Consider the following 25,162-nt stretch of genomic DNA (forward strand, 5'->3'; position numbering starts at 1 on the left):
TACCACACGTGATATGACTATTTATTTTGTCAGTTTAGAGGAAAACGAAAGTGTCATTGTTTAGTCACACCCATATAAAGTATTTCTTTCTTTTATGCAACACAATTGGATAAACTGTGGTTGCTCTTTTCCATTCAATTACACCGCAGTATAAATCAGATTTTGTCAGTTAATACAATCTTTTTCAAGTCATATGGACCACTTTTATGGTGTTTTTGGATCGTTTTCGATCCTTGAATGTCCTCAGCCCACATAGGAACTAATTGTATAAAAAAAAGCAACTACTGCATTTCTCCATTTGTGTTACATTGGAGAATTAAAGTCACATGTGTTTGGAACAACATAAAGGTGAGTAAATAATCACTGAATTTTCATTTTTGGGTGAACTGTCCTGTTAATTTAAATACAATGAGTTATTTTTAGTACATACAGCACTCTCTAGTGGTCCAATAGTGAAATAACATCTCTCTCTGTGGTCTGTGGTGATATGTGCAGTTTGCAATTCTGTTAAGTGACAGCAACTGTGTGTGAGTAATGTTTATATAGGTATAAAGTTTTATGAATTAAAAGTCGATACAGATTACTCAATTAAAGCTTTTCAGGGTTATTAAGTAGAATCTGTCATTGTAATGTGAGATCAGTATGTTGTGTGTTGTTCTCCCACACCTGTCTGTATGTACAAGTCTCCATTAGTGCGAATAATCCAGGCTGTGTCATCTCCAAGTGCTACAAACGCTGTGTCGTCCAGGGCTTTGTACCAGTGTCTCTTCCCTTTGATGGTGACTTTCCCACAAGCGTAAGCAGTCATGGTCTTCTGCTCCACCTTCCACAGCAATGAGCCTAAGAAAACACATCAGCAACAAGACAACACTTAGTCAAGAACACCAAAAACTAATATTTGTTTACACAATGTTTGTTTGTTTTACCTGTTGGGGACAGCGCCACCTGATGGACATTTTCCTCAAACTTCTGCCAGCTCAAGCTACTGTTAGGAAGACCACTACAGAAAAGGCCTCCTTTAAAGTCCAGACACCAGATATACCTGTCCGTCACTACTAGACTGAGGATGCCACAACCAGGCCCACTGTAGCCCATCCAGCTTTCAGCCAACTTCAAACAAAGAAAAGAAAAAAGAAAAAAAAGAAAGAGATTAAAACAGAGACATAACATAACATAAATATAATTTAATAGGGTGATTCTCACAGACTTTTAAGAACATTGTACTGCTGTTCATATTTTTACAGTATATGACCGTAAAGGCATCTATAATGTTACAAAAGATTGCTATTTCAAATAAATGCTATTATTTTGAACTTCCATTCATCAAAAAACTGTCAGGGTAAAAAAAACAAAAAAAAAACACACAAAAATAAATATTAGCATAACTCATAATACATTCAACATTGATAATAACACGAAATGTTTCTTGAGAAGCAAATCTGCATATTAGAATGATTTCTGAAGAATCATGTGACACTGAAGACTGGAGTAATGGCTGCTGAAAAATGTGACCCTGGACCACAATACCAGTCATAAGTAGCACAGATATATTTGTAGCAATAGCCAACAATAAATTGTATGGGTCAAAATTATCGATTTTTATTTTTATTTTTCGATTTTTCTTTTATAAAAATCATTAGGATATTAAGTTCAAGTACCATGATGATATTTTGCAAATTTCCTACCGCAAATAAATCAAAACTTAATTTTTGATTAGTAATATGCATTGCTTAGGACTTCATTTGGACAACTTTAAAGGCGATTTTCTCAATATTTTGATTTTTTCCCAGAATTATTCCAGATTTTCAAATAGCTGTATCTCGGCCAAATATTGTCCTATCCTAACAAACCATACATCAATGGAAGCTTATTTATTCAACTTTCAGATGATGTATAAATCTCAATTTCAAAAATTTGACCCTTATGACTGGTTTTGTGGTCCAGGGTCACAAATCAGCTTTGCCATTACAGGAATTATAAATGTCTTTTTTCTATATTTTAGAATAGAAAACATTTAAATTGCAAGACTATTTCACAATATTACTGTTTTTACCGTATTTTTGATCAAATAAATTTCTGAAAGGTAGTGTATTTTACACAATTATATAAATGATCCAAGTATCTTTCTCCTGATTTACTACAGATCTCTTATCTATTAGTTGGTTAGCTCTCTAACCTGGTCAGCTTTGAGGAGCTGCGTCTCTTCGTCCTCATTCTGCTTAGCAGATGAGCTCTGCAAGCTCAGGGCGTTCAGTCCGTCCCCCAGACTAGCACTGGATGGCACTCCATGTGCATAGATATCCTCCTCATCACTAGATGGTGTTGGCTCGGGTTCCGGGGAGTAACCTAGCGGCCTAATGGGATCATAAGATAAATCCAAATTAAAGTCTCCATGTAAACTCTGATTAAAATGTTCCTCCGAATCCTTTAGGGTGTCTTTGTTCTCCTTCACATATTCCTTCATGATGTCCTGCTCGTCAGCTGCCTGCATGTATGAGAAGGTACATTCCAGCAGCATGTCCACGTCAGGCGTAGCTGCAATTTGCTCGTTTTCTGCAAACACGTTTTCACTGTACACCTGACACTCCATGTCTTGTAGTGACAGTGATTTAGGGCAAGGCGGTAGGGTCTCTGCTGTTTGGTTAAGTGGGTCCTGATGAGACTCTTCGCTCTGTAAGGGTTCTGATGGGCTAAGAATGGGAAAGGCATCGGAATTGTGGGATTCTCCACAGATGGAACCATCCTGGTCCGGTGAGCCAGCACTGAGCAGGTCGAGGCTGCTGCACAGGAGGCTGGTGTGGTCTGAAGGAGGCTCGCTCATGGGTGTGTTTAGAACGTCACTGCTTGCACCTTCCTGGCTCAAAACACTCTCTGACCAGCTGCTGCGCTCGTTGACACGATTCCCACTATCTGCCAGAATGCATGGAGAACATCAGTGAATGGAATATAATCAAATTTACACACCACATCATGTTATACTGATCCTCTTACCATGCCGTCTTCTCTTGCCTTTCTTCTTCAGCTTGATGGCCTTGACCACCAGCTCCTGCTGGAAGTCTTCTTGGGTGATGGTGCTGTATCGGCTGGAGGAAAGCTCTGAGGCCTCTGTGGTGGTAAACATGCCCTGCGCGCTCTCCCATGAAGTGATTGAGCTGCTGCGGCTGCGGGACTCCATTGTACCCAAACTGGCCCGCTGCTGCTCCAAGTCCTCTTCCAACTCCAGAGCCTCTACCACATGACTGAATTCTTCAAGATGCTGCTCCTCCTGCACCTCCTCTGACTCCTCAACTCCATCATGCACCTCCTCTGAGTTAGGACTGGCTTGGGTCTCCTGCTCTGTAATAATGGGCATGGTCCTGATTGGCTGAGCCGTTTCAACGGCGCCATTAGGAGGCAGCAAAATAGTGGGTGTGGAAAGAGGAGATGTAAAACGGTTGGAGTGGTCTAATACTGAGAGAAAAAAAACATAAGAAAGATATGTATGTGAGATACAATGGCCCTAAAAGGAGTGTGGACACTCAAGCAATACTTAAAAAGGCATTTCAAGCAAAAAATACAAAAAAAATTTTGACACTTGTCAAAAGCATTGGAACATTTTCATAGGAAATCTTCTCACAGCAAACTTACAGCAAAACACTTTTAGTGTGACATTTTTGGGGCTACTGGGTGCAGCTACCTTAAGTTTAGGGTCTTTGTTTGTTTGTTTTTTAAAGAAAGTTATACTTTTATAAAACAAAGGGACAATTTACCCAAAAATGAAAATTTGTCTTATTTTTTCTTTTTTCACATTCTACACAAGTCAACGGGGACCTACAACTATTTGGTTTTCCCCGTTCTTCAAAATATCTTCTTTTGTGTTCATCAGAAGAAAGAAATTCATACAGGTTTGGAACAACTTGAGAGTGAGTAAATGATCACAGAATTTTTTTTTTTGGGTGAACTAGCCTTTTAAATTGATCAAAAGTGAGAGTAAAGACATTTATTTGTTACAGAAGATTTCCATTTCAGATAAATGCAGTATTTTCAGTATATTCAGATAATAATAAGAAATGTTTCTTATGCACCAGCATATTAGAATAATTTCTAAATTACAGTTTAAAATACAAATGTGTAGTAAATAAATGTAATATTTTAAAATAATACTGTTTTTACTGTATTTTTTAAATCAAATAAATGCAGCCTCAATGAGTATAAGAAAACATTAAAAAAAAATGTAGTGATCCCTAAACGATCTGCTAAGAATTTAAATATCATCTTTTTGTTGAGAGGAAGGGGGACACATCAACAACCATAACTCATGAAGCTACTATTCATCATTTCATACCAATTGACCCAAAAGGATGACTAAGTAAACACTGCAATTTTTAAACTGCCGAGGGCAAAAGAGGCTTTTTCCAATCCCTTAATATCTGAGTACTGCTGATGGAGCAAAGTGCATGACTAAAACTGCCATTACGACATCAGTACTGCAACTCACAGTTGGAAACCAATCCCTCAGGGCAATTTGAGATCCGCAAAATGTCCCGATCTCCTTTCAGAATGAAGATTTCATTCTCAGTGCATGACACAGACACAATATCTCCACTGCTTTCCAATCCTCCAATGATGACCTTAATGAGCAAATGAAATAAGTGAGAAAAACAACACAAATTAAGATTGCATTGGCAACATTTCAATTAAATATATAATTTAGATTCAAGGACTGCATTCTTACTTGATTGGTACAGTCCACAACATAAACACTATATTCATTCCAGCTGAGGACCCAGCCCTCCTTCAAGAAGCAGCTGACCATTCCCAACTGTCTTTCTGAAGGTCTGTAGCCAGTGTTGGGGCCTGAACGAGGGAACAGCTCAAACTGAGGTATATCCTGATTAAAAAGTGGCTTTAAGACGTGGGTCTCCCCGACACGTCCCCGCACATCCGTCCTCCACAGACGCAACCCTGGCCTGGCTGCATAAACCACCAGATCGCTCTGTTTGCACAGAGCTGGTTGGAAGCAGGCACCAAACTTGCCATTGCTGTAAAAATAAAGCCAGATATCAAGAATTCAGCATACACTCAGTGCTGCAATCCTGACAATAATAGACATACTTTTAGGAGAAGATGGACTGAGGGTTTTGTACCTTTTACGTGGTTTAGTGCCCAGCTGATGATGTGACTGCTCTTGCGTGTAGAAGAGCATTGAGCGCTGATGGGAAGAAACCAAAAGTACTTTCTGACTATATTCCAACTGAACTATAGCTGAAGGCTCTTCAAAGAGGACCACTGGATTACACACTCCCTAAAAGACCAATGCGCGCACACACACACACACACACACACACATATATTCAGCCATTAGACAGTCAAACAAAATCAGATTTCAGACAGACAGACAGAACTATACTGTCCATCTAACTGCAAATATCTGAAATACACTCAACTGACTACTTATAAAAGTCTTACTTGATCCAAGTCCACAGCAGAATAGACCACCCTCCCTTTATCATCACCAGAGAAGAGCTTCATGCCATTAGCACTCCATGCTAATGCAGTAATTGTGCTTTTGTGCAAGCCCACAACATCAAACCTTCTCAGCTGTAATAGGACAACAAAAAATGTGACACCATGGTCCACTGACTAATAAGATTTATTCATCAATAATCAGATTATCAATTAGATAAATGTGTCTTTATGCTTTTTTTTTCCTTGTAGGGACACAAAAAATGGCTACTTTGGACATACACAAACCTTAAATAATGTTAAAAGCTAAATAAAATAAATGCTTAATTTTTATCTTCTAATTACACAGATGGAAAGTAAAAATGTTGTATTAAATAGTCATTGTTATTCCAATATAGTGTGAATAATCACTGAGTTAAATGAAACCTAATCACTTATTTAATGAAACTCTTGCTACTTGAAAACTGTAATCAGAGATGAATCTGTACCTGTTTATTTCTACCAGGCAATGGTGACACAAGCTGAAAGAAAGCAACCCGGCCCGATGCCGTCCCGACAGCCACAAGATCATCGAAACAACTCAGCAACTTCACTGCAGTAATGGCCTCACATTTGCCCTATTAAAACAGATTATAAAAGATATATTGTATAAAACACTACCTAACCAGATGAGATCAACAGTGAGTGCTGCCGAAGAGTGAGGAAGCACTAAGCAGACTTACCTCTAAATTGTATTTGTTCATTTGGCTTACTCTCCTGCAGTAAAGGTACAGCATGCCGATGCTGCAACCAATGGCTATATAATCACTATTGCTGTCCAGTGCAGTCAAGTAGACCAGGACCGAACGGAAACCTTTCTGGACTTTAGCAGGGATGGCATTGAGAAGGTAGTAGAGGGGGCAGAACTCCCTCAAGGGCAGTGGTGCTGGATGGGTGGCCATGGTCACCCTATGGATCTGTGCTTCCACTGATGATGAAATCTAGGTGGCAATTTCAAAAGTCCATTTCCAAGTACAAGATTATAAAAGTTAATGTTTCTGATCATAATATAAAAGTTATTATGAAGCTTTATTCTTTTATTGCTTAACTTAATCACGTGAACAGTCAAAAATACAGCTAGTCATTGATCTTTCTAACACAACGCGTCCACTCCGCATTGACACTAAAAGTATCAATCGCATCCAAACGTCTGTATAGTCTAGTCTAGTGAACTAAATAGTGAACACACGCAAAAGCCAATATTAACTACATTAACCACGCCTAAAATTCACAACATGAGAGCATCTTCTCCTATTTTACAACACTACAAAGGTCTCATCGTTTTAAACACGCTAATGCAGGACAGTACGCGTCCAACTGATATATTTGTGGCCTAAGCACTTTGAATAAATATCAAAGACCAGTAATAAAAAGAACAGTCGTTTACAATTTGCTGTAAGAGATTTGTGTTTTCTAGTTAGCGAACTCTACGCGGTAAACCACCTGAGCTTTTCAGTTTGCACAAAACTTACCACCGGGAAAAGTTCACACTGATTATGAACCTTTTATGAAACGATTATGAAACGTTTTTATAGTTTAGATGAGGGCGATCTGTTGACATTTCTGCTGCTTTGACAGATAGCTCTTGTTGACAAGCTCGTGTTGTTCTTCGTTCTGTTTTGGGTTGAAAAAGAAAATTAACGCTAGCGACACCTACAGCAGCGGAAGTGAAACTCACGTCGATTAAATTCCTCAGAATCAGAATCAGAAGAGTTTTATTACCAAGTATGTTTACACACACAAGGAATTTGACTTGACGACAGGAGCTTCCAGTGCAGAAGAAAGTACAGACATAGTGCAGACATACATGATAGCGCCGACATACATAGGAATAACATAGGAATAACTTTTCTCACACGATAAAGTTTTACTTAAACAAATGTAGAATTCTTAAAGTTTATCCAAGTTTTGTGACATTTAAAATATGTGATCTATGTATGATGCTTGGATTTATTGTGTTTGTGTTTAACAATGATAACGCCTGCTTGAAGAGGTTTAATAAACAAACAAACAAACTCTCTGTGGACTGTATTTACATTAATATTTTCATGTTGTCCTACTTGAAATATTCATATGCTTTATTTACCAATTTTCTTAATTTTCTTACTATTACAAAGGGCAAAGGTCAGTCTGTATTTCATTAACTCAGATATGCACTCAAATGTAATAGGCCATAGAAAAAGACAACTATGGATCTGAACTGGAACAAACAGTAACATTCACAGACCATGTATTTAGTCATAATATAGTTAGCCTCTGACTACTATAAGTAAAAGTCTGTTGGATGGACTGTAGACCATCAAGTCAAAAACATAACAGGAAGACAGGATCAATACTTTTTCCAATCAGTATGTAGTCACAGCACGATCATCTACTAGACTATAGAGCATAATGTTGTATGCCTAATAAAAATGTTTATCAATATTATTATCGATATAGCCTAATTATTGATTTCATGGTCACATTCACATCCATTTAACAATTTAATCTATTCCTCAGTCCTTCACAGATAGCAACAGAGTCTGGGCCAAATCTGGTTTACATTCAACAACTCTGGCTTTTTTTTCTTCTTCCTCGCAGACTGCATTCTTGTGTCAAGAAGCATTAGGCATTAAGCTGATCTCTGGAGTGAGTCTGGCCAATCAAAAGAAAATAAAAAGCAAAAGGCTTCTGTTTGGCTAAGTTGAATTTGGTCAGCCAGAAAAAGAAAATAGTTGGCTGAGATCTGGATTGGTTAAACAGTCAGAGATTGCCAATATTATTATCGATATAGCCTAATTATTGATTTAATGGACACTGGATAATGCCATGCAGTCACATTCACATCCATTTAACAATTTAATCTATTCCTCAGTCCTTCACAGATAGCAACAGAGTCTGGGCCAAATCTGGTTTACATTCAACAACTCTGGCTTTTTTTTCTTCTTCCTCGCAGACTGCATTCTTGTGTCAAGAAGCATTAGGCATTAAGCTGATCTCTGGAGTGAGTCTGGCCAATCAAAAGAAAATAAAAAGCAAAAGGCTTCTGTTTGGCTAAGTTGAATTTGGTCAGCCAGAAAAAGAAAATAGTTGGCTGAGATCTGGATTGGTTAAACAGTCAGAGATTGCTGGCCTGGCACTGTTGTCCGCTATGGTGCAGTGGTTCAGCAGAACTAACTTCAAATACTAAAATATAATCTCCACCCTAACTTCAGATCTGAGATTGCTGGCTTGAAACGGTCATGTATAGCTCTATGGTTCTGCAGTAGTACGAACTTTAACTTCAGGTCTGAGATTGCTGGCTTGAAACGGTCATGTATGGCTCTATGGTTCTGCAGTAGTATGAACTTTAATTTCAGGTCTGAGATTGCTGGTTTGAAACTGCTATGGCGCTGCAGTTCTGAAACTGGACACTAGAGGTAGCCTATGTCCAACGGCAATAAACATAGTTATTATACGTCTATTGACTTTCCTCAAAGAGATATTTTCTAATTTGTACATGACTTAAATTTTACAGTTCAAAAATAATATTTTACAGATCTAAAATGTATTCATGCCTTTTTCCCCCAATTATTATTAACGTTTTTTTTAACCAAAACTTTCGCTGTCTGGCCAGCATCTAAAATAATAACATTATTTGCAATTCCGCATATCCAGAGTACATGTAGCTGTGATGACTGACTGGGGAAAAATTTTTCCACCATAAATGAGAGTGACGCACGGCGCATCATCATCATCATCACACGGCAGGCACCGGCGCTCGTAGACTAGAGAGGAGGGACCACAGACACTATGCACAGCATCCTCAACAACCATCAGCACTGAACACTGGATTTTACCGACACTTTACATGGACCGGGACATCATACTGGTAATACTGCAATTATTAATTTGCAAAATGTCCATTTATCATTTGCGTAGTTTTTCTCCGGTAAAAGGAAATATGTTTTACGACGGTCTCAGTCACGTTCGTGATGATGAGTTCGAAATAATTCATTCTCTCAGCATCGCCCATTTTGTCGTTTACTCAAATTTACTCGAGTAAACACGAGATTTCGTTAACCTGTTTACGTTTTTGTCTCAGTGTTTACTCTGCATGCATTTACTGTAGGTTTAATAATTGCAAGATTTGTTTATAAGGAACACGAGTCAGTGGGTTGTGTTTCAAAATCTATTGAGCTGCCTGTCTAGACAGCATTTTGCGTGCAGCAATATTTTTCAGCTGTCTCATACTGCACCTATGTTGCCCAAAAATGTTGCACACGCCTAAGGTGCTCAAAAATGTTGTAGCTCGTACACAGATATTAACCCTTAAATGGTTTCTGTATACTAGGGGATAAGTAAAGATTTGCATTAAAATGTTGAAAGGAGGTTTCTGCAAATTCTCGGGCCACGTGACTAATATATGCAATAAAATAAAAAAAAATACAATATTGATCTGAAAGTAACATGGCAAAATGTTGATATCTTTACATGTTATTTTCATATTATAAAATTGAAAATAAAAACAATATTTCGAAGAACAACATAAAAGATTTTAGTCCTATACGCAGGAAATATCAGAAAACTAATTCTATGTTTAATTTTAAATGTAATTATTTTATGTTCCTGCACTTTTAAGGGTTAAACAGGGAGGGAGAATAGTGTTATTGCATTATTGGATCAACATCCTGTGTTTACACTAATGTCATATAGATGAAAAGAGTTGACTGACCTTTTCGTCACTTGAGTTATTCCTTTATGCATATATTAATGGAACATAAAAAGTTGCATAAGGCAATTCTCATGAGTCTGTTTGTGTGGATGTGACGTTTGGAAAAAGAGGCCGATAGATTTTGCCCTGAGGGGGAGGCAGAGGGTGATGCCATTGGTATACTCATTTCCATTCTTGCCACAAATACTTTAGAGCCACTGTAAAAGATGTTTAGATGTGAAAACATGTAAATGAACAGATTGTATTCAAGTCAAAAATATTATTTAATATAACAGAATCAACCAGATTCCATTAAGATACTACTTTTAAGGATAAGGTCAAGTAGAAATAGTACACAACTAGACTTTTTATAATGTACTCTTTGTCTTTTATACTGTACTTTTGCTCCAGGACCCAGATTTACTATTATCATGTGGTGACCCACTGCACTACACATACTAAAGCAAACAAAAATATCTTCATAATCAAACATTAAAATGTATTAATACTACTACAAACATCACAAACTTAACAAAAAACAAATAGAAATTTGTTTTAAATAGTTTTCTCTGCATTTCAAAAATTGCAATAGTTTTAACAGAATAGCCTTTGATTTAAACAACATTCCTCATTCATTTTGCACTCAAGACCCTATCAAAATAGACCTGCAATCCATTTTCGGGTCACTACCCACCAGCTGAGAATGACTGTGATCTGCAGGCTATATTAAACCGCACACATCCACTAGAATAATAGTTTTCCAAAGTCCGGATTATTCATTGATAACCATTTTTGCAAACATCTTAAGTCACAAATCTTTCCATCCCTCTCTTGCATTTGAATATTTTCCAGCTTTTAGCCTTTTTATCTCTCAGAGATTAAAGCAAAGCTGTTTTAAGTCTCAAAAGCATTCCATAGAAAGCATACTGTGTATTTGAATCCTATTATTGCGATGAATAAATGTTTAGGAAAATGGATTTAATAATATTAGCATATCTCATAGATGCATTTTCCTGAAGTTTATGTAATATGTATAACAATGGTGTGATGTGACCTTGTTTTTGGTAGAGAGAGAGAGAGCACAGCCGGCAGGATTAAAGCGACATGCGCTTAAATGGAGATTAATTTCATAATTACTTGTGCACAGCACTCTAATCTGAAAGCTTAAGATGTTGGTAAACACTTCGGTTTTAAGACCCTCGTAGCTGACAAGGCCAAGAGGTCAGTATAAATGAAATGGCAGATTTACTGTAAATTACTTACTGGAATCTGATTCATTATCTGTTCTTGTTCCGTAATGTGAATTCCAGATATTTCACAAGAAACAAATACCTCTGACCTTTTCCACTAAAGTGATTATTTTGTTTCAGGTCTCTCATCGATTTAATCTTATTATAGGACATTCGATTGCATGTGAGTAATGTGAAGTTGTTACAAATCATTTTGCTTCTAGAGATTCAGCCAAGATTATGGATTTTCGGTCTATATCGGTTTAGGAGTTATCCATTACTGATGTGGCAAACCACATTTGTGAAGGTTAAGTGAATTTTAGATAGAAAATTTATAGACTATAAGTCATAGACTGGTAATGCACATAAGAAATTTACAGAAGTAGAAGCTCTCATAGCTTATGGAAGAGACTTTTTACTATGCATCAGCATTTGCATTTGTTCTGCATTAAATGCATCTTGAAAATAAACGCTGGTAGTCACGTTCTTGCATAGAGGTCAGTTATAGTGCAGAGTCAGCCTTCTGTGTGCTGGTCAGCATCTCTCCAACACCTCCATCCAATCTGTTTCCTGTGTTTGAAGAGACTACATGGTTACTTGGACCTACACTAATGTCTACACTACACTAATTTTTGCTCAGAGAGTTTATTAATTAATATCATGAATGAAAACGAACACTTTGATTTCCAGAATGTGCTCTGAATGCGCTAGTGACACAAAAATTATACACTGAGAGATTCTGGCTGTAGTTTTGGAAAACTGTAACACTATTCGAATAGGATGTTATTTTGGACTGTCTTGAAAAGCAAAAAGCCTTAATGAACTATAAGCAACAATCAGTAAAAGGGAGTAACGGGAGGCAACATCCTGGCTATAGATCTAAAGCCCCCCATTAACACAGGAAGTCTATTGGATTTGAAAGCTAAAATATCTTCCTGTTTTGTACTCAAAGGTTCTAGTTAGTGGTTGATGGGGAGCTTATTGCATCTCTTAGAGACAGAAAAGTGTGTTTTGTTTTCCTCTGCGAATGAGTGGGAAAATGTGTGTCTGAGATTTATGTAAAATACATACATACATACATAATGCTAACAAAGAAAAGCAGAGGCTGGATTATATAAAGGTTACAGGCACTTCCTCCTGTCTTAATTCATTAGTGGTGCTCTCTCACATTGTTCTTTATTCAAACTATTAAGCACCAACAATATGCATTCAATTTCCATATGAAAGATCTGCAGAGCGCAGCAACATGCATTTCTCAAGGTCACAGCATGCATTGACATTCAGATCAGGTTTTACTGCTTGAGATGCTGCTTGTTCCTTGTAGTGTGTCGGTATGTTGTTTCATCTTTCGGGGGACTGTTTCATTTGGTGTTGTCTGCATGATTTTTTCATGAGAATTTGTCATGAAGGCCATTAACTCATACATTAACAACCGCTTCCAGACTGCCAGTTATGGAAGCCTCTGTGTTGACTGAGCAGTGCCAATCCACAGTCAGCTCATAGGAAGACCATGAAAAAATAAAGAATGGTTGCATGTCTCAAATAAAGGTTTCATGATATGCACATATTCTATTTAGCTAAATGAAAATTGATGGCCATCCAGAAATGAGTAAAAGTCGACTTAATGGATAAGATTGAACCTTTATTTAATGTATACGCATTATGGCTAGACACTGTCATTATTCACAATAATGGTACATGTAAAAATAATGTTGGCTTTCAGTGCTGTTAGAGCCTGAGTAACCGTCACTTGGTTTTAATTGACAATGTTCTTGATTTGATTTGCATTCATGTGATCCGGTCAGGGCCCTGAGATGACCAAAAGTGACTGACCCAGTTTACCACAGAATATTATGACCAGGGTTGTTGCTAAAATTTTTATGGGTGGGACGCTTCTCCTCCTTGCCCATAATGGTCAGAGCTTTTGCATTCTTTTAAAATGCTTTATTTCTTAATCTCAGATTTATAAAAAAATAAATAAAATAAACAAGTGTAAAAAAAAATACAAATACAAAATAATAAAATATAAATTAGTTTACTGTGGTATGATATGAAATGCTTATTATTTGCTGCTGTAGAGACAATGCTGAATATATCAGACTCTGATAGTCTACATTACAAGGTGTATAGATAAGGTTAGCCATGCATGCTTGACTACAGATTGGCAGTTTTCCAACAGGAGTAGATCTTCTCAAACTGATTTTTGGGTGACAAATCAACTGGCACAATTCTAAAGGAGAGATTTAAAGTGGATCTTTTTGCTTCTCTCTCTTTCCACAACCCCCTCTGCCACTGCCTGTCTTACACATTTTATGAGGTTTAAAAAAAAAAAAGACAATTCCCTCTCCTAATGTATCCTTACTCCTTGTTCTTTGCAGGCAGTGGCTATCTAAGGATAGCCCACCCGGAGAGGACAATGAAAAAACCTGCACTCATATATTATTGAAAGACAGAAGTGCCTTCACAGATATCATGACTCCTGGAGACCTTCTGAAAAAGTATCATAATAATTAATGTCGCCTCTCTTGAAAGCTATGGACTGAGAAGTTGCCTCGGAGTGAGACATATTTCACATTTGTGAGTATGCTTGTGTGTAAGGCTGCATTAATCCTTCATGTTTTCTTTTTTAATCTCTATAGACAGAGTTCATAAACGTTTGGAGGAAGCTAGATTTTCTGTTCCAGCTTTTGAAAGGATTAATATGTGAAATCTCTCTTCAGTGGCATTGAAAAAGTTACAGGGGATCAATCATATATCGGTGTTGGGTGATTTGCTGGACATCTACATATGCAGTTGTCTTATTACCACTCACTTATAAACCAAGCCACATTCATTTCTAATTGCATATTTCAATTATTAATTTAAGGCATTTTAAAAATGTCTTAGTCATTTGGGAAGGCATTTAAAAATAAAGTGGGGTCTAAATGTTTGAGACCACAAGTGAAAATACACTTGAACAGCTGACCCTTTATACAAATTTCACATGATCAATGTCACAAATTTGATTATTGTCCTAAAAATAAAGTAGAATCTGAAATACTTCTTATTCTTTCAACAATATTATTTTCTTTTACATTTTTACGTTTTCAAATCACATTATGTCTTTTGTACCCCACTGTATTCAATATTAAGTTTATTATATACTGAACATCACATAGAAATGATCATTGTTGGGCTGAATTTACACACAATACCTTTTTAGATATAAAAGTGCGATGATATCCGGAGTAGAAAGTCTTGTCCTACTTTTCTCAGTTGCTGCTGGTTGTGTGCGGTAGATGGTGCCGTATCTCCAGAGGCCACAACTCTTTGGACCATTAATTGAAATTAATTTTAGATTTGCTCATGTAGGGGGAAGATTCTTACTGAATGGCATGAGAAAAAGATTGATGGATTTAATATAGGTTAATTGAATCTCTTGTGAAGCCTTTGCACATCTAAGTGTATCTTAGTTCTGCAGAATTTTGTCAAAAAAAGTAATTTGTTCTGAATAGTACTGAATTATAAATTCTTAAAGGGATAGTTCACCCAAAAATTCAAAAAATTCTGTCTTTATTTACTCACACTCATGTCGTTCCAAACCTTTGTTCTTCTTCGGAACATAAATTAAGATATTTTTGATGAAAAATGTGACATGAGGGTGAGTAATTAATGACAAAATTTCCATTTTGGGTGAACTATCCCTTTAATCATAAGGAAAATGCAGATTTTCAAATAAAGTTAGTTATCAGTTATTTAATCTATTACCAGGACACTCAAATAGTTGTTTGTTGTTTTCTCTTCTTATGTGCAGCCATGATGGTCCTGTTTCTAGTTTCAGCAGCTCTCATTTCAAACAGTTCCTCTCATGGAAACCTGACCACAGGTATATCATATTCCGATATGTGTTTTTCCACTTAAAATTATTTAGAAACATGTCGACACGTAATCTGTTCCCAGAACTGGAATTTCCATAGGATTGGAATGTCTGGAATTGGAACGTTTCACATTTTAAAATATGAAAATGCTTTCATATCCAATTTTATCCAGTTTAAATCCATTCCACAGAATTCCATTCATTTTCATCCTTGAATAAAGCTTGCATATTCCATCTGGGCCTGCTGAAAAGCCTGTGGAGAATCTTACTTCACTCACTTCCATTGTCTTTCTCTTTGTTCAGAGTCTCCTGCGCCTCAAGGCTCACATGTCTTAGCCTCAGGCCTCGTCACCTCTCTCCTGCTTGTCATCTTTCTTCTCCTCATCGCCTACATTCTGAGGTAAGATAACACACATACCCCAAAAACATTCTATTCTAAATAACACATTATACATTATATGCAGAGATACAATGAAATATATATGAGTGAACAGCCCTTCTTTTGACCCCCACTGTACTCAAGCTCTAGGCATTTATAAGTCTGGCCTACAGTGTTGCCAACTGCTGTAATTCCATTCCTTTATTAAACCTCTCAGGCCAACTATGCCTGTACAAATATCTATTGATAGGCATCAAACTTCCTGTTCTCGCTACATGAAAATTGCTCATTTGTCCAGGCCAGAAATTTCTTTATCCAAAGCTTCCCTTATTATCATAACATCAACTCAGCAGTTTCAAATGAAATGATAATCATACCTCTAATAGATTCACTTTCTCTAGGGCTCCTCCACATGTTGTCTGTAGTACCTACAAAAATTCTCACCCCTCACTGTTCCTACCTGCAGAACTAACACTTGTTCCCCTCTAGTGTTCTTCTATAGTTGTAAGTGAAGTGCAAATGACCTTAGTTTCAAACCTATCCTGTAATATAGACCACAAGAATATTAAGCAGAACATCAATAAGAAATGTTTCTCTTAAGCACTAAATCAGCATATTATATTGCTTTCTAAAGGATCATTTGACACTGAAGTCTGGAGTAATAGATGAAAACTCAGCTTTGCTATTACAGGAATGAATTACATTTTAAAATATAATAAAATCAAAAACAAATATTTTAAACTGTAATAATATTTCACAATATTACTGCTTTTCCTGTATTTTTGATTAAACAAATGCAGCCTTTGTGAGCATAAAGGACTTCTTTCAAAAACAAACCAAAAAAATGTTACCAGCCCCACAGTTTTGAACAGTAGCCTACTCTTCCTGTCAAGTGTTCTCATCTTTCTAACATTACTTGTATCCAACATTACAAAATTATTTGCAAATATAGTGCAAATAATTTAATACCTCAATCTTGAATATTTGGTTACATTCTTTTTTGCCAAGAACATAAATGTACAGTACATGTTAGTCTTTATCTTGTACCATTTCCTAGATATGAAATACTCAAGCATGTAATTTATAATACATTATATTATATCACATTGTTTGTTAAAGATGAAGTGTGTAATTTCTGGGCCTCCAGATATAACTGCAAAAATAATTGCAGGGGCTAGCTGCATAATCTCTATGTTAAAGGGGTCATATGATGCTGCTAAAAAGAACATTATTTTGTGTATTTGGTGTAATGAAATGTGTTTATGTGGTTTAAAGTAAAAAAAAACACATTATTTTCCACATACTGTACATTATTGTTTCTCCTCTATGCCCCGCCTTTTTGAAACGCGCCGATTTTTACAAAGCTCATCGGTCTGAAAAGCGAGGTGTGCTGTGATTGGCCAGCTATCCAGTGCGTTGTGATTGGCTGAATACCTCAAGCGTGTGACGGAAATGTTACGCCCCTCACCATACTGTTGATGCCGTTGTCTGGCCGGAGCGATGAGACAAAAACATTAAAACCCATTACAAACGAGGCATTTGTTGCATCCAGTGGGGACATAATTACTGATTATAATGACTTATACTGTCTTTTTACGCATTGCGTTGCATCATTGATGTAACCGGCCACAGGTTTTCAAATAGGTTTCCTGACACTCCCCCTGTCCACCATTGGTCAGTCCAACAGATAGCTTCACTCCAAATGCACACCATTGGTTGCGATTAAACAAACAGAGCCATGTTTTGAAAGATAGAGCCATAGAGGCACAGTGTTGATACTTTTTCAGGGAATCAGCCTACAAAAGGCTTAGTTACAGTTGTTGCTGCCTTTTCAGCAGAGAGAGAATAAATTAGTTTAACATAATAAAATAGCACACTTCACCTTTAAGAGTATGTGTGTGTGTGTGCGCGTGCCTGTTTATGACCCTGCCAAGCTGCTCCAGCAGCAGCTGCATGTGTAGTGAAATGTGAAAGCAGTTGTGATGGTGTGTCAGCGAGTCATTCTCTCTCAGCTGCTCTGAGGAATCAGACAACTAAACAATCTCCCATGAGAAAGAACTTTAGATTTTGGTGTGTATTGAGAACTTTGTCATTTTTTACTTTTTGTTTTGTTTTATCTCTCTATAAATGTCTTACTTCAAAATCTCTCAGGTTTAGAGAGCAAAGGAAGGATCTTGTCGCCTCGGTTGACAAAAAGTTGCCAAATGGCTTTTTGGAAGATCAAGGTAAGTTTTGATTAGATTTTTTGCTGCCATTTTGTCTATTTGTATCAAGCCTATATTTTCAGAACAAAGCTTTTAGAACTTGGCATCTGCTTGAGAGATATAAAACAGAATCAGGAGAAGAATGTCTCTCTTTCAGCCTGTATGTCTTTCTTCTTCTCTCTCTGTCAGAACAAACGGTGGTGCTCCTCCCCAGATCACCCTCTCCATCAAAGCGTTATTTCCCCATCCCTCTGGACGCCCTGGAGGAAGAGTTTCGCCTACGCATGGCAGATGATGGCAAACTGTTCAGAGAGGAATTTAATGTAAGAGTTTAGACACACACAAACTTTATCATTCTCCGCATGCACACTAACTCATTTTGTTTTCTTATACTCACATAATGTTTCTTTCTTCTGCTGCTTCTCTTTTAAAGTCTTTGCCTTGCGGTTTTGGCTGTGGTACCTTTGAAGAGGCGAGCAGAGAGGAGAACAGAGAAAAGAACAGATATCCCAATATTCTGCCCTGTATGTGTTCCTCACACTTGCAAACTTTCCAAACACTGTGGAAGAGCTTGTGTTGTGTCCTTTAGGTTTAGTATAATTTTGTAATCGTGATTGTTAGGATTTGAATGGAGGAAGTTGGTCCTTAGAGTTTAATAAAACACATCTCTTCATTTCATTCTCAGATGACCACTCAAGAGTGCTGCTTTCACACATAGATGGCTATATGGCCTCTGATTACATAAATGCCTCTTATATAAATGTGAGTACTTTCTCCATGCTTTTGAAAAAAAAAGAAGTAGGAATTAAAGGGATAGTTTACACAAAAATGGAAATTCTGTCATTAATTACTCAACCTCGTAAGACATTCGTTCATCTTCAGAACACAAATTAAGATATTTTTGATGAAATCCGAGAGCTTTCTGACTCTGCATAGACAGCAATGCAACTGCCACATTTCAAGGCCCAGAAACATAGTAAGGACATTGTTAAAATAGTCCATGCGACTATTCTTTAAATTGTTGTTTTCTTTGCACTAGGGGTTGCACAGACTAATCGACCAATCAACTTCAATGCTCTGCCATGACGCTTTAAGCTTGACGTCGACTAGTCGCTGGTCCTATAGAGGGCGCAACAGGATAAGAAATCTTTGAAGGACTTCCACATTTACGCTCCGTTTCCAAACAGTTCAAATAACAAATAAATGCATACTCTGAAAGCGCTCCACAAGACGTGTGATTATATTACTGGATGTTCGAAATTGAACGGGAGAATGCACGTTTTAAACAGCTTATTGTACAGGTAAATTAATCGCCGTGACTCGACTTTCATCACATAAAAGTCGACTTTAAAAAATCAGAAGACGTTCAACCCCTACTTTGCACACAAACAGTATTCTCGTAGCTTCATAAAATTACGATTGAAACACTGATGTCACATAGACTATTTTAATGATGTCCTTGCTACCTTTCTGGGCCTTGAACGTGGTAATTACATTGCTGTCTATGCAGGGTCAGAAAGCTCTCGGATTTCATAAAAAATATCTTAATTTGTGTTCTGAAGATGAACGAAGGTCATGGTTTAGAATGACACGAGGGTGAGTAATTAATGACAACATTTTCATTTATGGGTGAACTATCCCTTTAATTCCTGTGATCTAATACAGTATGCATATTGTTATAAGACTTCAATACCTTATAAATAATACATTGTATAATGCCTATAATGCCTTATATCTTGACATTGCACATGAATGTACTTTTCTGAGTCTCAGGATTGATTCATTGATCTTTCCTATAGGGCTACAGAGAAAAAAACAAATTTATTGCGGCTCAAGGTATGCGCAAATATTTTCCCTCTTCCCATTTGTAATAAACATTAAGAAGGTAAATGAATCAATCAAAAGTAAACATTCTAACCTCAAATGACCTTTAATTCATCTATGTTTTGATTTTCAATATTTTTGTCTTATTTTCAGGCCCAAAACCAGAGACAGTGGGAGATTTCTGGAGGATGGTTTGGGAGCATAAATCTGCCACTATAGTCATGTTGACCAACACAAGAGAGAGAAAAGAGGTAAGAGGAGACATCACAAGTTTGTAAGAGTTTAACATGTAAATAGTTGCAGAAAGTTATAAAAAAAAGTGGACAATATAAAAAAAAGAAATACAAAACACTACTAATAAATTGCAGTAATCAAGTATTTGGTTAAATATGTGTGATGTCTGTGTGAAATGCAGGAAAAGTGCTATCAGTACTGGCCTGAGCAGGGCTGCTGGATCTATGGCTGTGTGAGGGTGGCAATGGAAGATGTCACAGTGTTGGTGGACTACACAATCAGGAAGTTCTGTGTGCAGCATGTGAGTGGTCATTTCCCTTAGAAATATTACATCATCAGTAATCAAATGTTCTGCATAATATACTGACATACTAATACACTAATTCTCTTGACAGGCCTGTAATTTAGTAACCAAGAATTTTTTACACCCTTGTGGAACCAGCCAGGCAGTATTTGCTCGTATAATATAAATTTATACGTTTTTTTTTACTTATGCAAGCTGGTGTGATTTTGCAGCATGCTGCTGATGGCTGCAGACCTCCAAGGTTGGTCACTCAGCTGCATTTCACCAGCTGGCCTGATTTTGGTGTACCCCTTTCCCCTATTGGCATGCTTAAGTTCCTCAAGAAAGTCAAGACTGTCAACCCTGCCCATGCTGGACCAATTATAGTGCACTGTAGGTAAGACTGCGGGCTATTCTTAAAATATATTCACCTACAGACTAAGGGGTCATTCACAGAGAATGCGTATTTCCATTCCACAGTGCTACTTTTCCATTGTTTTTCTATATACTGTAAATACGTTAGATGGACGCGTTTAATTATTTTGTGTCTTTTGCAACATCCCGCGCATGACTCAATCCGAGCATCTTCAAGAATCGGCTAAAAACACATCTCTTCCATCTTTATTTGACCCTCTAACTCTAGCACTCTCTATTCTAAATCTATTCTTAAAAAAAAAAAACTTGCCCCTTTTAGACTTGCACTCTATTCATTTACTAACTGCTTGTTTTCTTTAAAAACAAACAAAAAAACTAACACTAGCTTCTCTAATCTTTTTTCTTCTAATCTTTTTGCATTCTATCTATTTGTTTTCTTTTTATTTATTATACAATTAACAAAAGCAAAAAAAAAGGCCTCTAACACTAGCTTGCTATATTCTTTTTCTGTTTTCTTTTTATTATAAAAAAAAAACCTTGCTACGTGTACTGCATTAGGCTAACTGAGACTTGTTATAGCACTTGCATATCATTGCTCTTTTGTTGATTTTGATTGCTTCCATTGTCCTCATTTGTAAGTCGCTTTGGATAAAAGCGTCTGCTAAATTAATAAATGTAAATTACACAGTTTTCTAAAAATGCAGCACAACTTAAAAAAAAAAAAAGGCGTCTTGAGACCTTTTGTTTTCCCCATTCCACTGCCTGTGTCTCACTTGTTTCAAAGCAAAAACATGTTCTGTGTGAATGGCCCCTATGAAATTGAATGTACAGTATATAATAGAAATGTGTTACATACTACAGTCTATTAGATCTCTAGGGATGCACCCGTGCATGCTAATGAGTTAAGTGCTATTTATTGGGCGAAACAGTTGAAACCGTGAACATTTCAGCTATAACAAACAGTCTGGAATGCAAAGTATGCAGAAACAACCACCAACGCAGATGTCTTGAGGCTCAGCTGTTAAACGCCCCCCTCATGTGGGATTGTTAACACCTCAGCCAGAACCACAGACTTGCCCACTTGTTAAAGTGTGAAAAGTCCCTTATTGCAGTGAAATGGCCAACTCCAACTTTTTCTGGTATGCTGTATGGTAAAAACCTGCTATATTCACAGCATTATGAATGTTAATATAAAATTGATCCCATGTTCAATTGAACTGAGATAATTATCTAGCCCAAAATAGTAATTCAAATGGAAAGACCCAGCAGTTTTTACTACATTATCTCATTATCCCTCATTTCATGCCCTACTTCACATCTCATGACTCATTTTCTTTCTGTGTAGTGCTGGGGTTGGCAGGACTGGGACGTTCATTGTGATTGACGCGATGATGGATATGATGCACGCTGAAGCGAGGGTGGACGTGTTCGGCTTTGTGTCCAGGATAAGAAAGCAGCGCTGTCAGCTCATTCAAACGGAAGTAAAGGACTTTCCGCAGTCCCTCTTCTGTATTCAACTCATTTCAGCAGTGACTGGCCACTGATTTCCTCTCTCTCGCCCACAGATGCAGTATTCGTTCATTTACCAGGCACTTTTAGAGCATTACCTGTATGGTGACACAGAGTTAGACATCGCTTCTCTGGAAGGCCACCTCCACAAACTCCACAACACACACACACAAATGGACCGAGTGGGTCTGGGGGAAGAATTCAGAGTGAGAACCACATTACACACATTACAGGATTTGCTAAGCAAGAGTATGGAATGATCTCATGATTTACTATGAACATACAATGACAAAAATAAATATTTTTTTTAACATATTGTTTTGTTTGGAATCTCCTTAGAAATTGACTAATGTCCGCATAATGAAGGAGAACATGAGAACCGGAAATCTGCCCACCAACATGAGAAAGAACAGAGTACTGCAGATCATCCCATGTGAGAAGAGGGATATATATTTATAGATACAGATTTATCATTTCAGTGCTTTCTTTCTTTCTTTCTTTCTTTCTTTCTTTATGTAATCAATATCCTGTCTTATTACTAGATGACTTCAACAGGGTAATATTATCAATGAAAAGAGGGCAAGAATTCACAGACTACATTAATGCATCTTTCATAGATGTAAGTATATGTTTCATAAAAAGCTAAATATTACTATTATTAATAAAACTATTGGCTATATTTACATATTATATTATCATCATTATAAGACCACATGCCACTTGACATAAATAAGGGCTTAGGATAAAAACAACAAAGAACATGCTATTTGTTCAGTACTTGCTTTGTATGTATATATATATATATATATTTTTTTTTTTTCCCCAAAGTTTCACTGTTTCTGATACTGTTTTGTTAATTTTTCTGTTGCTTTCAAGTCTACAAGGTTGATTTTGATTAAGACATTTGATGCCTTTAAGTTATTGTAATTGTGAATTTAAGTTATTGATTCTGCCACCTTTTTACATCTGTCTGTTGGATGCATGTGTTTGTATTTATATATACATAATAAATAAACAAAGTATACCCACATATATTATGTAAACAAAAACGTTTATTTTGGATGTGATTAATCGCGATTAATCGTTTGACAGCACTAATATTAATAAACATAACGAAATGTGCAGTTACTCTTCCACAATTCCATGTCCTAAGTATTGACATTCACTTCCTTTCCAACAACTCTCACTCCAGGAGAAGTGCATGCGTTACTGGCCAGCAGAGGGCAGCGTTTCATTTGGTGATTATGTACTGGAGACGAAGAGAGACACGCTTTGTGAGACTTTCAGCATTCGAGACATGCTGCTGTCATATGCATCAGTGAGTTAAATGTGCAGTGAATTTGACCGTTTTATGCTCCAACACACGCTTCACTTAGGAGCTTCCTTTATTTTGCACAAATTGAGGCTAAATTGAGCTGTTTGCAGGAAAAGCAGACTCGTCTAGTCAGACAGTTCCACTTCCATGGTTGGCCAGAGATTGGAATCCCATCAGACGGAAAGGGAATGATTGACATTATTGCTGCAGTGCAGAAACAACAGCAACAATCTGGAAACAACCCTATAGTGGTGCATTGCAGGTACACATACAGTCTCAATCGCTCCCTCACTTACACATTTCACACACACACACACACACACACACACACACACACACACCATATTGTTTTATAATCATTTTTTCATATTGTTCAACAGCAATTTTTTGTATAAAGTCTTTAAAACCTATCATAAAAGTATGTTTTGGATTTTTTTTTTTTGGTGACATCAGTGCTGGTGCTGGTCGGACCGGAACCTTCATTGCCCTCAGCAACATCTTAGAGCGGGTCAAAGCCGAGGGGTTACTGGACGTATTCCAGACAGTGAAGAGTTTACGCACTCGGAGACCACATATGGTCCAAACTGTGGTAAGAATGCAAAACACTGTGCATAGTTCACATAGAGCTGATGGCTTCACTGTTATATTACAATATGAAAAATAGTAATAATCATAAAATAATAGACAATGAGTAGATATTTTGGCTTTTGACTGTGTGAATTATGATATAATGTATTTCCATTTGTCTTTTCAGGAACAATATGACTTCTGCTACAGAGTTGTGCAAGATTTTGTTGACATCTACTCGGACTATGCTAATTTTAAATGAGTGCAGCTTACCAACACACATTTATATTATATTTAAACTGAAGAATATTACTGTGCTTTAGTGACACTCCATGCACTTGACATTTCCTAGTCTTGTTATATGCAGTAAGGTAATATTTTGGATATGACCAGACTCCAGTGGCTTAACCACTTCAAGTCTATTGCATTAAGTTTTTGTTACATTTGTGTAAGTATTCAGTATGAAATAAGTTTTTCTTTTTAATATGACCATAATATTTAATTTGTACATTAACAAGTTTTGTTTACTACAAAATTATTTTTATTTATAAATTGTGTTCACACAAGTGTAAAGCATTCCATTCTGACTATTTGTTCCTTCTATTTATGCTCCAGCTTGCTTCCCAGAAAAATTTTGCATGGTTATTTGTGTGTACTAAAATCAATTAAGATACTTCCAAATTTGAATTTTATGGCAATTCTTGGCCAGACTCTAATTTGCATCAGCCCTGATAAGTCACTTGTACCATATACATGCTCTTCACCTTTCACATCACCTTCATAACCTGACTGAGATGTCCAACCACTTAATGAAACTTTAGCAGGCTTTAAAGTTTCTGTGATGATAATGTTGTTTATTCTTATGACTTCATAAGCCAATCAAATACCCAAGAGGCTAAAACTGTGACAGAGATACAGATATGGATTAAGCGTACAACATTCAAAGGAAGTAGTAAAATCCATAATGATATTTGGTTGAAGAATTAATACATACCATTTAGAGTTTAGTGAAACCTGTGAAATAACAGAAATAGCTTCCTTTCATTATTCCCTACAAACACGATACCTTGTGTTTTTGTCTGCTTGTTTGAACAAGTTCAGATAGAAAAAACTCATCTGTGCTGTCACTGCAGTGTTACTACAACAGGGTGAGAAATTCTGAAGAAAATTAAAGAAAGACGTATGTATGCCTTAATCCCGAATAACATTGGCAATAAATGTTTCAGTCAAT

General features: G+C 36.8%; 2 protein-coding genes across 2 annotated transcripts in view; one reads left to right on the forward strand and one right to left on the reverse strand.

The window, feature by feature from the left end:
• Positions 1-7,157, reverse strand: part of LOC107697721 (tectonin beta-propeller repeat-containing protein 2-like) — an 18,886-nt gene extending 11,729 nt beyond the window's left edge. Inside the window, exons 1-11 of the mRNA XM_016498538.1 lie at positions 6,957-7,157; positions 6,168-6,425; positions 5,934-6,062; positions 5,449-5,580; positions 5,127-5,284; positions 4,715-5,021; positions 4,478-4,610; positions 2,992-3,450; positions 2,177-2,910; positions 927-1,110; positions 667-840 (exon numbers count right to left, since the gene is read on the reverse strand). Of these exons, the coding sequence (XP_016354024.1) occupies positions 667-840; positions 927-1,110; positions 2,177-2,910; positions 2,992-3,450; positions 4,478-4,610; positions 4,715-5,021; positions 5,127-5,284; positions 5,449-5,580; positions 5,934-6,062; positions 6,168-6,386 (2,629 nt within the window). The 5' untranslated portion in view covers positions 6,387-6,425; positions 6,957-7,157. The remainder of the gene's footprint in view (positions 1-666; positions 841-926; positions 1,111-2,176; positions 2,911-2,991; positions 3,451-4,477; positions 4,611-4,714; positions 5,022-5,126; positions 5,285-5,448; positions 5,581-5,933; positions 6,063-6,167; positions 6,426-6,956) is intronic.
• A 2,071-nt stretch (positions 7,158-9,228) lies between these two features.
• LOC107697659 (receptor-type tyrosine-protein phosphatase epsilon-like) lies at positions 9,229-25,153 on the forward strand. The gene is made up of 20 exons (XM_016498460.1): positions 9,229-9,334; positions 13,764-13,962; positions 15,179-15,250; positions 15,545-15,641; positions 17,772-17,845; positions 18,014-18,147; positions 18,258-18,348; positions 18,510-18,586; positions 19,624-19,660; positions 19,802-19,899; positions 20,064-20,183; positions 20,399-20,562; positions 21,886-22,021; positions 22,106-22,255; positions 22,389-22,482; positions 22,592-22,668; positions 23,242-23,367; positions 23,475-23,626; positions 23,818-23,953; positions 24,119-25,153. Exons 3-20 carry the CDS (start codon positions 15,181-15,183, stop codon positions 24,191-24,193), a joined length of 1,908 nt encoding a protein of 635 aa, XP_016353946.1. The 5' UTR covers positions 9,229-9,334; positions 13,764-13,962; positions 15,179-15,180; the 3' UTR covers positions 24,194-25,153.
• The last annotated feature ends 9 nt before the right edge of the window (positions 25,154-25,162 follow it).

Source organism: Sinocyclocheilus anshuiensis, unplaced genomic scaffold (genome assembly GCF_001515605.1).
Source record: "Sinocyclocheilus anshuiensis isolate Anshui unplaced genomic scaffold, SAMN03320099.WGS_v1.1 scaffold446, whole genome shotgun sequence".
NCBI classification, from domain to species: Eukaryota; Metazoa; Chordata; class Actinopteri; order Cypriniformes; family Cyprinidae; genus Sinocyclocheilus; species Sinocyclocheilus anshuiensis.

Excerpts from the sequence above, each read along its gene's own strand:
- LOC107697659 (XM_016498460.1), top strand. The coding sequence starts at position 15,181 with ATGATGGTCCTGTTTCTAGTTTCAGCAGCTCTCATTTCAAACAGTTCC. Across the intron at positions 22,256-22,388 it reads GTCTGGGGGAAGAATTCAGA|AAATTGACTAATGTCCGCAT; the intron begins GTGAGAACCACA and ends GAATCTCCTTAG. Across the intron at positions 22,669-23,241 it reads TTAATGCATCTTTCATAGAT|GAGAAGTGCATGCGTTACTG; the intron begins GTAAGTATATGT and ends CTCTCACTCCAG.